Here is a 14,248-nt window from a genome sequence, read left to right as displayed (position 1 = left end):
AACATATTTTCCGACAAGATCCACACACACGGCTGTCAGTAAAGGACCTCACACACACACATCGCGAAATGCGGAAGTTTTTTTTCTTTCCCTTCGTCGTGCGTTAGTAAATTCCATAACACCCTCACCAGTCCTTGCTCCTTATTTGCGTCTAATACCCTAGTTTGTCACGGCACATGAATGAAATGTTCATGAGTTAAAGTGAAACTGCCGAACTGCAGTTAAAGTCAGGCATCCTGCTGCGGTGTATCCCTAATGAAAACGTGATTAATTAATTGCAGTGGAGTGAACAGAGAATATCTCTTGTGTCCACTGCAATCAGAGAGCCGCTTGAAGCAAACGTCTGAATCTGATCTCCATGAGACGCTTAGAAACAAATGTCCGAACACATCCTCCCTGTGATATCTCTGACATTCTCTCTTTGTCTCTTTGCAGGAAATGACCGAGAGGCCTTACAGATAGTTTGTGCTTTTGTTGCTGCGGTGGCGTTTGCAGAGAGAGAGAGAGAGAGAGAGACCCCCTATCTGGAAGCACATTTGTTTCCGCTGTGAGTATTAACTACCTCAGACACTGGAAACCGATCAAAAAGGCGTCCGGCGATCTCTGTCTGTTCCTGCAGCTCACACACAGACCAGACCCTCTGACCGACTGGATCCGTCAGAGCGGCACAGGCCACGTCACCCCGTAGCTCACACCACTGCTTTTCCTCATCGCTAAATCCACAGAGTTTTACAATTATTATTTTTCTTCTATTTTTGTTAGAGGAAAGAGTTCGGATAGAAGGATTTTCACTCGCGTTTTTTGAAGGATCGATCATGCACTTTGGATTTTCACCCAGGATTGAAGCTAAGTGTGGCTCCTGCTAAGCGCTTCTAAGAGGAGACGCTAACTGGGATATAAACGCTGTGTTGCAGCTGGTCTGCAAAACTCTCCATCTCTCAGGAGCGGATCCTGTCATGACTTCCCCTCGGATGGGATCTTTAAGCTGTCTATTTACTTGATTCCAGGAGAGCAGAATTAGACATCGAGAGCGTGTGCGCATTGAAAGGTGTCCGCTTGGTGAGGACCGACACTTCTTGGGCTCATTGAATACTTATGTATTGTTGCAGTGCACAGGAAAGTAAAATGGACTACAAGCTGCGCTTTTTGCTTGGCGGGTCCAAGCACAAAGTGCAGCAGCACCAGCAGTTCCAGTTACCCGAGCTCAGCCGGACCCTCAGCGCCCCGTTGGGCTCTTCTTGCTCCACCCCATCTCCAATGGTGTCCATAGGCTCCTCCCCTTCTGGCTGCCATGCCCCCCCCCTGGCACCACTACAGCGATTGCGGACATCCGCAGGGCATCTCCAAATACCTGGACGCACTGAACGCGTTCTGCCGTGCGAGCGCCTTCCTGACGGAGCTCTTTGGCAGCGTTTTCCGGGACTCCCGTTACTCCAAAGCAGCTATGCAACTGAAGGACGTGCAGGAACATGTCATGGAAACGACCAGTCGGCTCACCACAGCAATAAAGCCAGAGATCGGCAAAATGCTGATGGAGCTCAGCGCAGGCGCGGCTAACTTCAAAGACCAGAATGACTTCAGCCTGCAGGACGTGGAGGTAAGTCACCTCAAACCCTCCTGCTGTGTGTGTGTGTGTGTGTGTGTGTGTGTGTGTGTGCGCGTGTGCGCGTGCGTGCGTGCGTGCGTGCGTGCGTGCGTGCGTGCGTGCGTGCGTGCGTGCGTGCGTGTGTGTACTCTAAAAAAATGTTGGGTTGTTGGGTTTGCAGGGCTCGAAATTGCAACCTCAAATATATTTGGGAGCATTTTGCACCTGAAACGTGAAATGCAGCACTCAAGAATAGTTTTAAGCAGTTGTCATGTCAATCTGCTGCAGTAAACAAAGCCTTGCTCGCCCCGCCTTCAAGCTCTTCTGATTGGCTGACTGTTGTAGAACTGAACGCGAATGGATTGGTCAGTATCAGCTGTCAATCACTCAGTCCATAGATGCTTTCGACATGAAGCACGGCTGCAGCCGGTGATCAGCGAGAGTAGCCGAGCGCAGGCGGGGGCGGAGTTGAAAACGGAGCTGTCAAACAGGACACTTCAGGGCTCAAAGTTGCGGCAGTCATGATGACCGATCACATGGTGTGATCATTTTATTTATTGCAATAACGACAAAAGATTTACAGTACAAATAAAACAGAATACGGTCTCTACAACTATAGTTCATTTTTAAACACTGAGGGAATTATAAATCTAATTTAAGCAGCCTTTATAACAACACATAAGAATAAGGGGAAAACGAGGGCACTATAAAGGAAATAATATCCACCAATAGGCCTATTCTATTGCCCTTCTACCCTTCTAGCTGCAACCCATCTCTGGGAAACATCTATTCACACTCATACACTACGGACAATTTAGCCTACCCAATTCACCTATAGCGCATGTCTTTGGACTGTTGGGGAAACCGGAGCACCCGGAGGAAACCCACGCGAACACAGGGTGAACATGCAAACTCCACATAGAAACGCCAACTGACCCAGCCGAGGCTCGAACCAGCGACCTTCTTGCTGTGAGGCGACAGCACTACCTGCTGTGAAAAATTAAAATTTTCCAATATATATATATTATTGTAAAACCCAAACAAGGTGTTTTGATGAAGTCTTTAACAATAATTAAGATTATTTTGGATAATGAAAGCATTTTTAAAAAAACACTTTAATCCAAAAAGATTGAACAAAACGACCAAAATAAATGAGTTACACTTGGTAGAAATTTCCCAGAAAGAGCAGGTATATCAATGTCACTTTAAAACTTTTAATCATATATTTTTATATTTAGTAAAATATTTTTAACTTGATTTGTTAAGAAAGCTTTACAGGGGTGTCAGGATCAGTGATGATAATTATTTCATTTAAAGTCTGTAAGACTTGAGTCACCTGAAATCCACCTGCATGTGTGTGTATACTCTGAAAAATCAACAACTACATTACAACTAAACGCGTAGTGCAGAAAACACGGTAACACTTTATAATAATAACTACACACTACGAATCATTTCCTAAGCATTAGCATCTAGTGAATTCATTATTTGTTAAGCATTTACCCTACATTAACAGATGTTTGTAAGCAGTTTATAACTGCAGCTACAAATGCTGTATTCTTGACTTACAAACATATTTATAATGTGCTTAATAGCTGTACTTTCATACTTAGTTAATGATTTATTTTTCATTACTAAATTAAGTATTGCATTATTTACATTTGTGTTTGAGTAGTTGGTGGTTTTTAAGATCATTCAGAATGAGTCAGTAAATGATTAATAAACTATTGAAATCAATATTTATATCTCTTATTATTCAGGCAAGTAGTAATGGTTACTATGCATGTTAATAACTGCTTTATTAACTCAACTTCATGCAGTTTTGTCACCTAATTTAAAGTGAGAACTATTAATGCTTTATAAATCCCTTATAAATGACAATTAAAGGCTCGGTATCTAAAGAACAATAATGTTTGCAATCTTATCTAAAAAGTCAAATTACTATAAAGTTGAAACATTGCTGAATAACAGGAGTGTCAAAATACTGGATAAAAACAACAACAATATAATCATTTAACAGTATAATAATATGCAATGCTTAAACTCTACAGTTATTTTATTTTCGATAAGGTTGCAGAGATTTATTTTTCATTTGATACAGTTTTATTTGTGTATCTTTAAATGAAAAGGAATGAATGTTGTTTTTTCTTTTTGCTGTTTAGAATATAACTGAGCCTTTACTTGTCACTTTAGATTAGGTCATAAAACTAGATGAAGTTGAGTTAATAAAGTTAATAAAGCATTCATTAATATACAAATTAACCATTATTATATGCTTGAATAATAAGAATTATAAATGTTATTTTGAATAGTTTATTAATCATTTACGGACTCATTCTGAATTATCTTAAAAAAACAACCAACTATGCTTAAAGAACTGGTTTATAAATGATGCAATACTTAATTTAGCAATAAAAAATAAATCATTAGCAAAGTATGAAAGTACAAGTATTAAGCACGTTATAAATGTGGTTATAAGTCAAGAATAGAGCATTTGTAGCTGCAGTTATAAACTGCATACTAACGTTTATTAATGTAGAGTTAATGCTTAACAAATGATGAATACACTAGAATGCTAATGCTTAGGAAATGATTCATAGTGTGTAGTTATTATAAAGTGTTACCAAATATTTTATTAATGTGCAGGGTCATGTGTGCTCCATATTATGGGTTCAGATCAGGGCCAGACAGAATCTGAGGACGTTTTTTGCTATTTCTGTGGAGAATTTTTGTAAAAATCTGTGGATTTCTGCTGAATTATTTTGGGAGTTTCATAACTAAAACCTTAATATGTGAAATAAAAATATCTTTTTAACTTTTAATTAATGTTTAAAATGTAAATCCAATTAGACTCACTTCATTTGGTAAACAAAGCAAGTCTCTCATATAATATCTCTACTAAAAGACAGAGAATATGACTGTACAGACTGTATTGTACATGAATCAGATGAACACCTTCATATTAGTCATAATATTACTGTAAATAATTTAAAAAAACTGACAAAATTTAGATTTACACACATTTACTCAAGTAAATAAACAGAATTATGATGGGCTAAAAATCTGCAGATTTCTGCTAAATTATTTGGGAGTTTCATAACTAAAATCTTAATATGTGAAATAAAAATATCTTGACTTTTAATTAATGTTTAAAATGTAAATCCAATTAGATTCACTTCATTTGATAAACAAAGCAAGTCTCTCACATAATATCTCTACTAAAAGACAGAAAATATTACAGTACAAACTGCATTGTACATAAATCAATGAACACTTTCATATTAGTCAATAATATTACTGTAATTAATAAAAAAACTGAATAAATATAGATTTACACACATTTACTCAAGTAAATAAACAGAATTAATGATGGGCTAAAAATCTGCAGAATTTTGCACGCAGATTCCGTGTGGGCCTAGTTATGATCTGCACAAATAACGCATCAACCGTGATCCATTACACCCCTACAATCTATGCATACAGCGCACACATCCCTGGCACATAAAATGTATTTAATTGATTGCACTCCTCTGCGATATAGATATTGCAGATACTATGATAGTTATAAATATGCTGTGCAGTCCTACTCCAGACAGTGTTTTTAGTCAGAGAGAGAGAGAGGAGAGGAGAGGCCTCCACATCTTTTACAGAGGAATTCCTCTGTTAGTTATTTTGGGAAACCAGATGCTCTCCTCTTTCTCTCCAAGAGAGCACAGTTTGTATCCAGTGTGGTTGTCTGTGTGAGTTGAGCTGTGCTGTTCAGCTGAAATGAGGGCTTTATGAGCGAGGGTTTGTGCCCTGGTGGATGTGGTCATGCTCCGAGCAGGAAGACTTCACACTGCAGGCCTTTAAACCAGGCGCTGTGGCAGGGACCCGCGCCAGACCTGCAGCTTTACACACACACACACACACACACACACACATACACGTCTCTCCAGAACACAAAACACCAGACATTTCAATCTACCCAACTTTCCTCCTGAATGTGTTTGACTGTGGAATGTTTTCAAATATTGAAAGTCTTTAATAATGTTTGCAGAAGAAGAAGAAAATGTCCTGGAAGCTCACTCGGATATTTTTACAGCTCGTTCAGAACCACCGCTCTGGAAAACTTTGACTCTGTTTTTAACTGTTATTGAGAAAACACACTCCGTCAGTTGCGTCGCTTCACTCCCATTCATCAATTCTCTTGCATTGCATCATGGGATATCGTAGCGTCTGTTGGATGCACACTTCAGAATCTCGCAGGAAGTAATCGGTTATCTGGGTACTTCTCACCTACTGTTTCTCCAATACTATGAATCCAGACACACTACCTGGCTTGCATACTCTTTATGGCAAGTAATTTCACTCAGCGACCATCTTTGAAACGCCTCTCGGCCAGTATGCTAGGGCAGTGTTTCCCCCACCCTGTTCCTGGAGGCACACCAACAGTACATATTTTGTATGTCTCCCTTATCTGACCCACTCGTGTCAGGTTTTGGGGTCTTTTCTAATGTCCTGCTGAGTTGATTCAGGTGTGTTTGATTAGGGAGAGGTTGAAAATGTGTGCTGTTGGTGTGCCTTCAGGAACAGGGTTGGGAAACACTGTGCTAGGGCATTCTGTTTGAATGAGGAAACATCAAATTCTCCAAAACTACTTGCCAAGCTCACGATTACATTACATATTATGAATAACTAATTAAATTAAACTGTCTTAGTTTCATTTCTTTTCTTATTTAAGGGCCTTTTCACGTTTAATTTGGATAGGACACTGAAGGTTACAGACAGGAAAGTATTGGAAGCATAGTGAGGGGAAGGGTCGGCAAAGGACTTTGCTGGGGATCAAACTCGGGTTGCCGTGAGCACCATGGTGCTTTATGTCGGCACACCTAACCACTAGGCTATTGGCGCCGAATTTAGTTTATTATTAATTATTTTTTTAAAATTAGAACTTGCAAGTAGTACACAAAATGGGATCACATACAAAGAGAAACAAACAACAACAAAAACATGAAACACAATGTGTGTGTGTGCGCGCGTGCATGTTAAGGAAATTAGGTGGATAGTCTGAGTACATGCATACGGGGAAAAAAAAATGTGATATATATATATATATATATATATATAAATACATAAACAACATGTATAAGTACCAAAAATGAAACCAATAGCATAGATGTATATAAAATAGAGATAAAAATCAATGAGTGGAAAGGAGTGACAACAATGAGAGTAATGTAATGATATTAATAATGAAAAGAAAGGACAACAATAATAACGACTGACAACAACAATAATAATATTAATAATAATTACAAGTACTACGCCAACTAATACTACTACAGAAAAATACTAATGTTACAACTGCTACTATTGCCACTACTACTACTACCACATCTACTACAATGACTACTACTACAACTGATACTACTACAATGACTACTACTACAATGACTACTACTACAACTGATACTACTACAATGACTACTACTACAATGACTACTACTACAATGACTACTACTACAACGACTACTACAACTGATACTACTACAATGACTACTACTACAATGACTACTACTACAATGACTACTACTACAATGACTACTACTACAATGACTACTACTACAATATACTACAACGACTACTACAACTGATACTACTACAATGACTACTACTACAACGTCTACTACAACTGATACTACTACAATGACTACTACTACAACGTCTACTACAACTGATACTACTACAACAACATTTACCACTACTACAACATCTACATCGACAACATCTGCTACTTCTGATAATACTACACCAACGGCATCTACTAATACAACATCTACTAATTCTGATACTACTACACCAATGACATCTACTATTACTGATACTACTACAACTACTACTTCAACAACCACAACTACTACTACAATCACTACTACCACTACTACAACAATGACAGCAACCTGAATAATGACAGCCCCAAAAAAAGCAAATACAAAAACATACACCGGCCACTTTATTAGGTACACCTTACTAGCACCAGGTTGGACCCCCTTTTGCCTTCAGAACTGCTTTAATCTTTCATGTCATAGACTCAACAAGGTACTGGAAATATTCCTCAGAGATTTTGCTCCATATTGACATGATAGCATCACGTAGTCGCTGCAGATTTGTCGGCTGCACATCCATGATGCCAATCTTCCATTGCACCACATCCTAAAGGTGCTCTATTGGATTGAGATCTGGTGACTGTGGAGGCCATTTGAGTACAGTGAACTCATTGTCATGTTTAAGAAACCACTCTGAGATGATTCACGCTTTGACATGACGCTATCCTGCTGATAACAAGGCATTTGCGCCCACAGAACTACCGCTCACTGGATATTTCCTCTTTGTCGGACCATTCTCTGTAAACCCTAGAGATGGTTGTGCGTGAAAATCCCAAAAGATCAGCAGTTTCTGAAACACTCAGACCAGACCGTTTGACATCAACAACCATGCCACAAAGCTCAAAGTCACTTAAATCCCCTTTCTTCCCCATTCTGATGCTCGCTTTGAACTGCAGCAGATCGTCTTGACCATGTCTACATGCCTAAATGCATTGAGTTGCTGCCATGTGATTGGCTGATTAGAAATTTGTGTTAACGAGCAGTTATACCTAATAAAGTGGCCGGTGAGTATATGCAAATGGGAAGGTACTGTAGCTTCTGTTTCCTACTGAACTTGTGAATGAAACAAGAGGAGATAACGGCACACACACACACACACAAACCTTAAACACACACACACACACCATAAACACAAGACAGGCTCTGCAGGCGTCTCTTTACTATCTTGTATTTGCTAATGAGTGTTTTAGTTTGCACAAGAGTGTGTGTGTGTGTGTGTGAGAGAGAGAGAGAGAGAGAGAGAGAGAGAGAGTGTGTGCACTGGAGTGTGTGTGTGTGCAGTGCACTCCAATGTTTTTGTTTGTGTGTGTGTGTGTGCGTTTGTTAGTGTGTGTCTGTATCTGTGTGTGTTTGTTCATGTGTATGCACGTGTGTGTTTGTTTTGTCTGCATGTGTGTTCTTGAGTGTTTGTGCATGTGTGCACATTTATTAATGTGTGTATGTGTGTGCATTTTTGTGTGTGTCTGTATCTGTGTGTTCGTCCATGTGTATACACAACACATTTGCGTTTGTTTGTGTGTGTGTGTGTGTGTATATGTGTGTGTGCGTTTGTTAGAGTGTCTGTATCTGTTTGTGTTCGTTCATGTGTATACACGTTTGCATTTGTTGTGTGTGCGCGTTTGTTAGTCTGTCTGTATCTGTGTATGCGTGTTCGTTCATGTATGTGCATTTGTTTGTTTTTATCAGCGTGTGTGTTGAGTGTGCATGTGTATGTGCATTTTTTAGTGTGCATGTGTCTGTGTGTGTTTATGAATATGTGCACATTTATAGATGTGCATGTGTGTGTGCGCGTGTGTTAACTTGTGTGCACGTGTGTGTGTGTGTGCTTGCGTGTGTGTGCGTACGCACGTGCATGCATGTCTTTGAGTGTGTTTGTCTGTGTGTTTGTTTCTCTCTCTGTGTGTGCTTGCATGTACTTGTCTATATCGTTGTGTGTGCGGATGTTTTTATGAATGTGTGTTTGTTTCTCTTTGTGTGCATGTGTCTATATAATTGTATGTACATTTCCCTGTGTGTAAGTGTGTTGGTGTGTTCTGCTGTGTACACTGGTCTGGCAGGGTGACAGCCGGGTATTCCCGTCTCGGGGGTGTGTTATACCTGACACCACGATTGTCTCCAGAAATACACCCACTGCATCTCTGAGCCAATCAGCTGCAGGCTTTCTGTTGGCCTGGAGAAGAGCACTGACCCTAGATCAGATTTCTAAACGCTGTGAAGTGATTTGTTTGCATACGGACAGTTAACCGCAGAGAGTTTTACATGGAGGATTCTGTGTTTCCGGCTGCTGCTGATGATGATGATGATTGTGTGTGTGGTGTGTGTGTGTGTGTGTGTGTGTGTGTGTGTGTGTGTGTGTGTTGTGCTGCTGTTCAGGTCCTTTTCAGAAGCTGCAAGTTTAGTTTAATCAGCTTAATTTTATCCAGACTTGAGCTTAATATTTTATTTAGTGATGGATTGAAATGACCGTTAATGATGCACTAACACTCTTAGTCAATACAGTTGCTGTTGACATTGTTATTTTTGTGCTGTATGTAAGTGTTTGACTCTTCTAAAGCATAAAAATACCATAATATGTTTGCAGATATTTCAGAAACATGTAAGGCTGCTCGATTATGGGAAAAATCATAATCACGATTACTTGGTCATAATTGTAATCATGATTATTCAAGACAATTATCAGTCGAAGTCAAAATTATTCGCCCTCCTGTAAATTTATTTGGATTTAAGAAATATTTCCCAAATGATGTTTAACAAAGCAAGGAATTTTCCACAGTATTTCCTAATAATTTTTCTTCTGGAGAAAGGCTTATTTGTTTATTTTGGCTAGAATAAAAGCAGGTTTAAATATTTTGAAACCTATTTTAAGGTCGATATTATTAGCCCCCTTAAGCATATATATTTTGATTGTCTGCTGAAGAAGCTACTGTTATACAATGACTTGTCTAATTACACTAATTAAGCCTTTTAATCGCACTTTATTCTGAATGCTTGAATTTTGAAAATATCTAGTCAAATATTATGTGCTGTCATAATAGCAAAGATAAAATAAATCAGTTATTAGAAATGAGTTATTAAATCTATTATGTTTAGAAATGTGTTGAAAAAAATCTTCTTTCCGTTAAACAGAAATTGGGGTTAAAGGGTCACTAATAATTCAGGAGGGCTAATAATTCTGACTTCAGCTGTTTACATATAGTTATTTTCCTCTGTAAATAAGGAAAGGGAAATAAATACAATAGAATTAAAATATGAAACAAACTGATTTTAAGCATCTTCACTGTAAGAAAAAAACTTTAATTACAGCTACAAAAGTCCTTCAGTCAAGAGCAGTGAGGGATTTTCTCCTTTAGTTGTTTGATTAATGATAAAAACAGTCGACAGCAGGAATATCGTGCGCTGTCACTTTAAGAGCAGTACGGTTCTGATTTATGGTTTCTCTTTCACATGTCTTTTGATTCTCAACTCGTTTCTATTACACAAATGAGTTTTAGACACCTATTTGACCATTAAAGCGCTCGCATTGAGATGACTTTAGATGTGTGTGCTCTGCTCGTCTCTGAGGCTGAGTGCACACACACACACACACAACAGCATGCAGACCCATTCACGCTTTTAAAGACATGAATGATTCGAATGTACATCAATGAACGATTCGCATCCCGTGCTGCAAACGTTACATTACAGGACATGCTTTTAGTGATTGTCAAATGTGTACAACTGGAAAGGGGGCGGTATATGATGCAATAATTGTTTTATCTCGATTAAGGTTTTTTGTAATCGTTAGAAGCCGAAATTGAAACTGAATTTGATTAATTGCACAGCCCTAATGCTGAAGTCAGATATTCTGCTTTGAAAATGTGCGTTACGTGTCAGAACGTCTGTCTTTGTTTGGTCATTTAACCGCCTAATGCCAGTTTAGCCAATTATTATTGTTTTCTGTTGTTCACCTGTGAGAAATAGAAGCCGTTTCTAATATATCACTTTGAGGTGTTGGTTAGGACAAAAACTCCCTTTAATATGGAGAATATTCCTTCAATCGTGTGCTGTGGCTTTTATTTAGGACATGTTTTAAATCACTCGCTCCTGTCCTCAATCTGGCAACCTGCGCTTGCGTTTGTTTTGATCCAGAAGTGCAATACCTAGTTCAACCACTGGGTGTCAGACTTGCATACTGCACCTTTAATTATATTTTAATATTAAACTAATAATTATTCTATTTACAAAAATCAATTATTAGATATAATGCTATTCAAATATATTTTAAACAGTAATACTGTACATTATTGTTATTATTATTATTATTATTATATTACTATTAGTAGAAGTAGTAGTAACTAGGAAAGTAATCCTAATAAATATTATACTTTATATTAATAATAGAAATATAAAAAGGTGACGCAGTGGCGCAGTAGGTAGTGCTGTCACCTCACAGCAAGAAGGTCGCTGGTTCGAGCCTCGGCTGGGTCAGTTAGCGTTTCTGTGTGGAGTTTGCATGTTCTCCCCGTGTTCGTGTGCTCCGGTTTCCCCCACAGTCCAAAGACTGGTGAATTGGGTAGGCTAAATTGTCCGTAGTGTATGAGTGTGTATGGATGTTTCCCAAGATGGGTTGCAGCTGGAAGGGCATCCGCTGTGTAAAACATATGCTGGATAAGTTGGCGGTTCATTCCGCTGTGGCGACCCCGGATTAATAAAGGGACTAAGCCAAAAACAAAATGAATGAATGAATAAATGAATGAATATACAAATTTTAATTGATCATTACAAATGATTTTTATTATATGTGGCTTAATAATTTGTTAAATAATTACTATTATAAATAGATAATTAATTTAATAATTATATAATTTATAGTTATTATATTTTTATATTCATATTTATATTAATAAAGGTAATAATTTAAGTGAAACAAATGCCTTTTAAATGATCTAAACATAATAAAAAAATGTATCCAAAATGTATTAAATGATTTACTTAATAATTAATACTAATAAATGATAATTGACTAAATTCCAACAAGTATTAGATAGAAGTGTTCATATTAATGTGATGTGTTCATGTATGTACTGCAATATATAGAGCCCTGAGATGTGGAGCGTTGAATGAAGTGTCAGTAGTACCTTGACAGATTAATTAATGAGTCTGTTGATTAATGAGCCTGTTAGCACTGTCTCCAGATCAGTCTTCGGCAGGTTGATATAGACACTGTTTGCTCTCAGGTGTTTCTGAAAGACTGAAACTGGCGCCTCCTTGTTTTTCCTGCATGTCTCCTGTTGCACAAGATGGCATATTTCTGTCTTTACAACCCGGCCTGTGGATATATTCAGCAGATACCTTGAAAAGAAACCTTTCTGCTGCGGGTGGGGGACAGAGACTCTCTATATATGCAGCATACAGAGCAGAATCCATACTGAACATTGAATTAAAGCTCTTATTAATCCTTTATAGAAATACTTAGAAACAGAACATTAAATCCTGGAGTGTGACTGGTTATACAAAAATGTTGAAGATTTATGTTTCTAAAATATATTTCCAGACATAAAAAATGTAAATGGTGTTTGTTTGTTTGTTTGTTTATTTGTTTATTTATTTTATTATTTATTTATTTTATATATTTGTATTTTTCATTTATGTTGTATTCTGTTTTATTTTTATTTGTTTTGTTATTTATTTTAGAAATTTCATTATTATTATTTTTTTTGTTTTATTTATGTTTATTAATTTTTTCATTTTTAGTTTATTTACATTTTATTTATTGTATTTTATTATCATTTGTATTTTTTATTTATTATATTTATTAGTTATTTTTATCATGTTAGTTTTTTATTTATTTTTATGTTTATTCATAATTTTATTTTTTTTTCATTTATTAGTATTTTTATATTATTTGTATTTCATTGTTTTTATTTATGTATTTATTATTATTATTATTTATTATGTTTGTTTATTTGTTTTTTATTTTTTTTTTTTTTTTTTTTTTTTTTATTTTTTTTTTTTTTTTTTGTTTTTTATTTTTTTTTTTTTTTTTTATTTTTTTTTTTTTTTTTTTATTTTTTTTTTTTTTTTTTTATTTTTTTTTTATATTTTTTTTTTCATTTATTTTTTGTTAATTTTTTTTTTGTATTTTATATTTATTTGCATTTTATTAATTTATTTTTTGTATTTTTATTCATTGTTTTTATTTACTTATATTTTATTCATTTATTTATTATATTTTATTTATTTGTATTTTATTATTTATGTATTGTTTATTTATTTGTATTATTTATTTTATTCATATTATTTGTTTTTTTTATATTTATATTTATTTGCTTTATTAATTTATTTTTTGTATTTAGTATTAATTACAAATATTTAGTATTTATGAATGTTTATATTTATGTTTTATTTATTTCTATATTTTATTTATTTATAAAATTGTGGGATAATGTGTATCATCACATTTCAGCAGTCATACATTTTATATTCATTTTTAACTAATTTATTTGACATTATTAATGTAATATCATTAATATTAGCATAAGAATAATACTAACACTGTTAAAAATGATACATCATGTAGTATAATAATTATTTAACTGTAGAAATGAGCGTTTTGATTCATACTAGAGCAAATTACATCATTACGATCCCCATTGTGATCAGTGGGATTAAATGGGGAATAATTCTGTTGATTGAAAGGCTGTGCAGGTTGTGTGAGTGCTCGAAGCAGAAGAGATCTGCCATCTTTAGTTGATTTTATTTCATGTCGATGAGTGAGCGTGAGTCAGAAACTCCCTATTTAGAAACGGTACGCGGTGTTGCTGCTGTAATCTGCAGCGTCTGGGAATGTTCTGAACACACCACTGATGATGACCTCTGTGGGTTTCTGGCCTCATTTGCTTGATGGTTTTTGTGTATTAATAAAACATCAGCAGCAGATGTACATGACTGTTTATAGCTGATTCATGTGTTTGATGTCTGCTATGTGAGGTAAGAAGACGGATTCAAGCAAAGCTTTGAAGCGATGGAAAAGCTC

General features: G+C 36.2%; 1 protein-coding gene across 1 annotated transcript in view; it reads left to right on the top strand.

Moving 5' to 3' along the window:
* Window positions 1-14,248, top strand: part of LOC130245344 (granule associated Rac and RHOG effector protein 1-like) — a 78,040-nt gene that overhangs the window by 30,848 nt on the left and 32,944 nt on the right. Inside the window, 3 exon segments of the mRNA XM_056478012.1 lie at window positions 436-1,297; window positions 1,300-1,329; window positions 1,332-1,597. Of these exon segments, the coding sequence (XP_056333987.1) occupies window positions 1,096-1,297; window positions 1,300-1,329; window positions 1,332-1,597 (498 nt within the window). The 5' untranslated portion in view covers window positions 436-1,095.

This window comes from Danio aesculapii, chromosome 18 (assembly GCF_903798145.1).
Source record: "Danio aesculapii chromosome 18, fDanAes4.1, whole genome shotgun sequence".
NCBI lineage: Eukaryota > Metazoa > Chordata > Actinopteri > Cypriniformes > Danionidae > Danio > Danio aesculapii.
The sequence above is the reverse complement of the archived record's forward strand: the minus strand, read 5'-3'. Positions and strand labels throughout refer to the sequence as shown.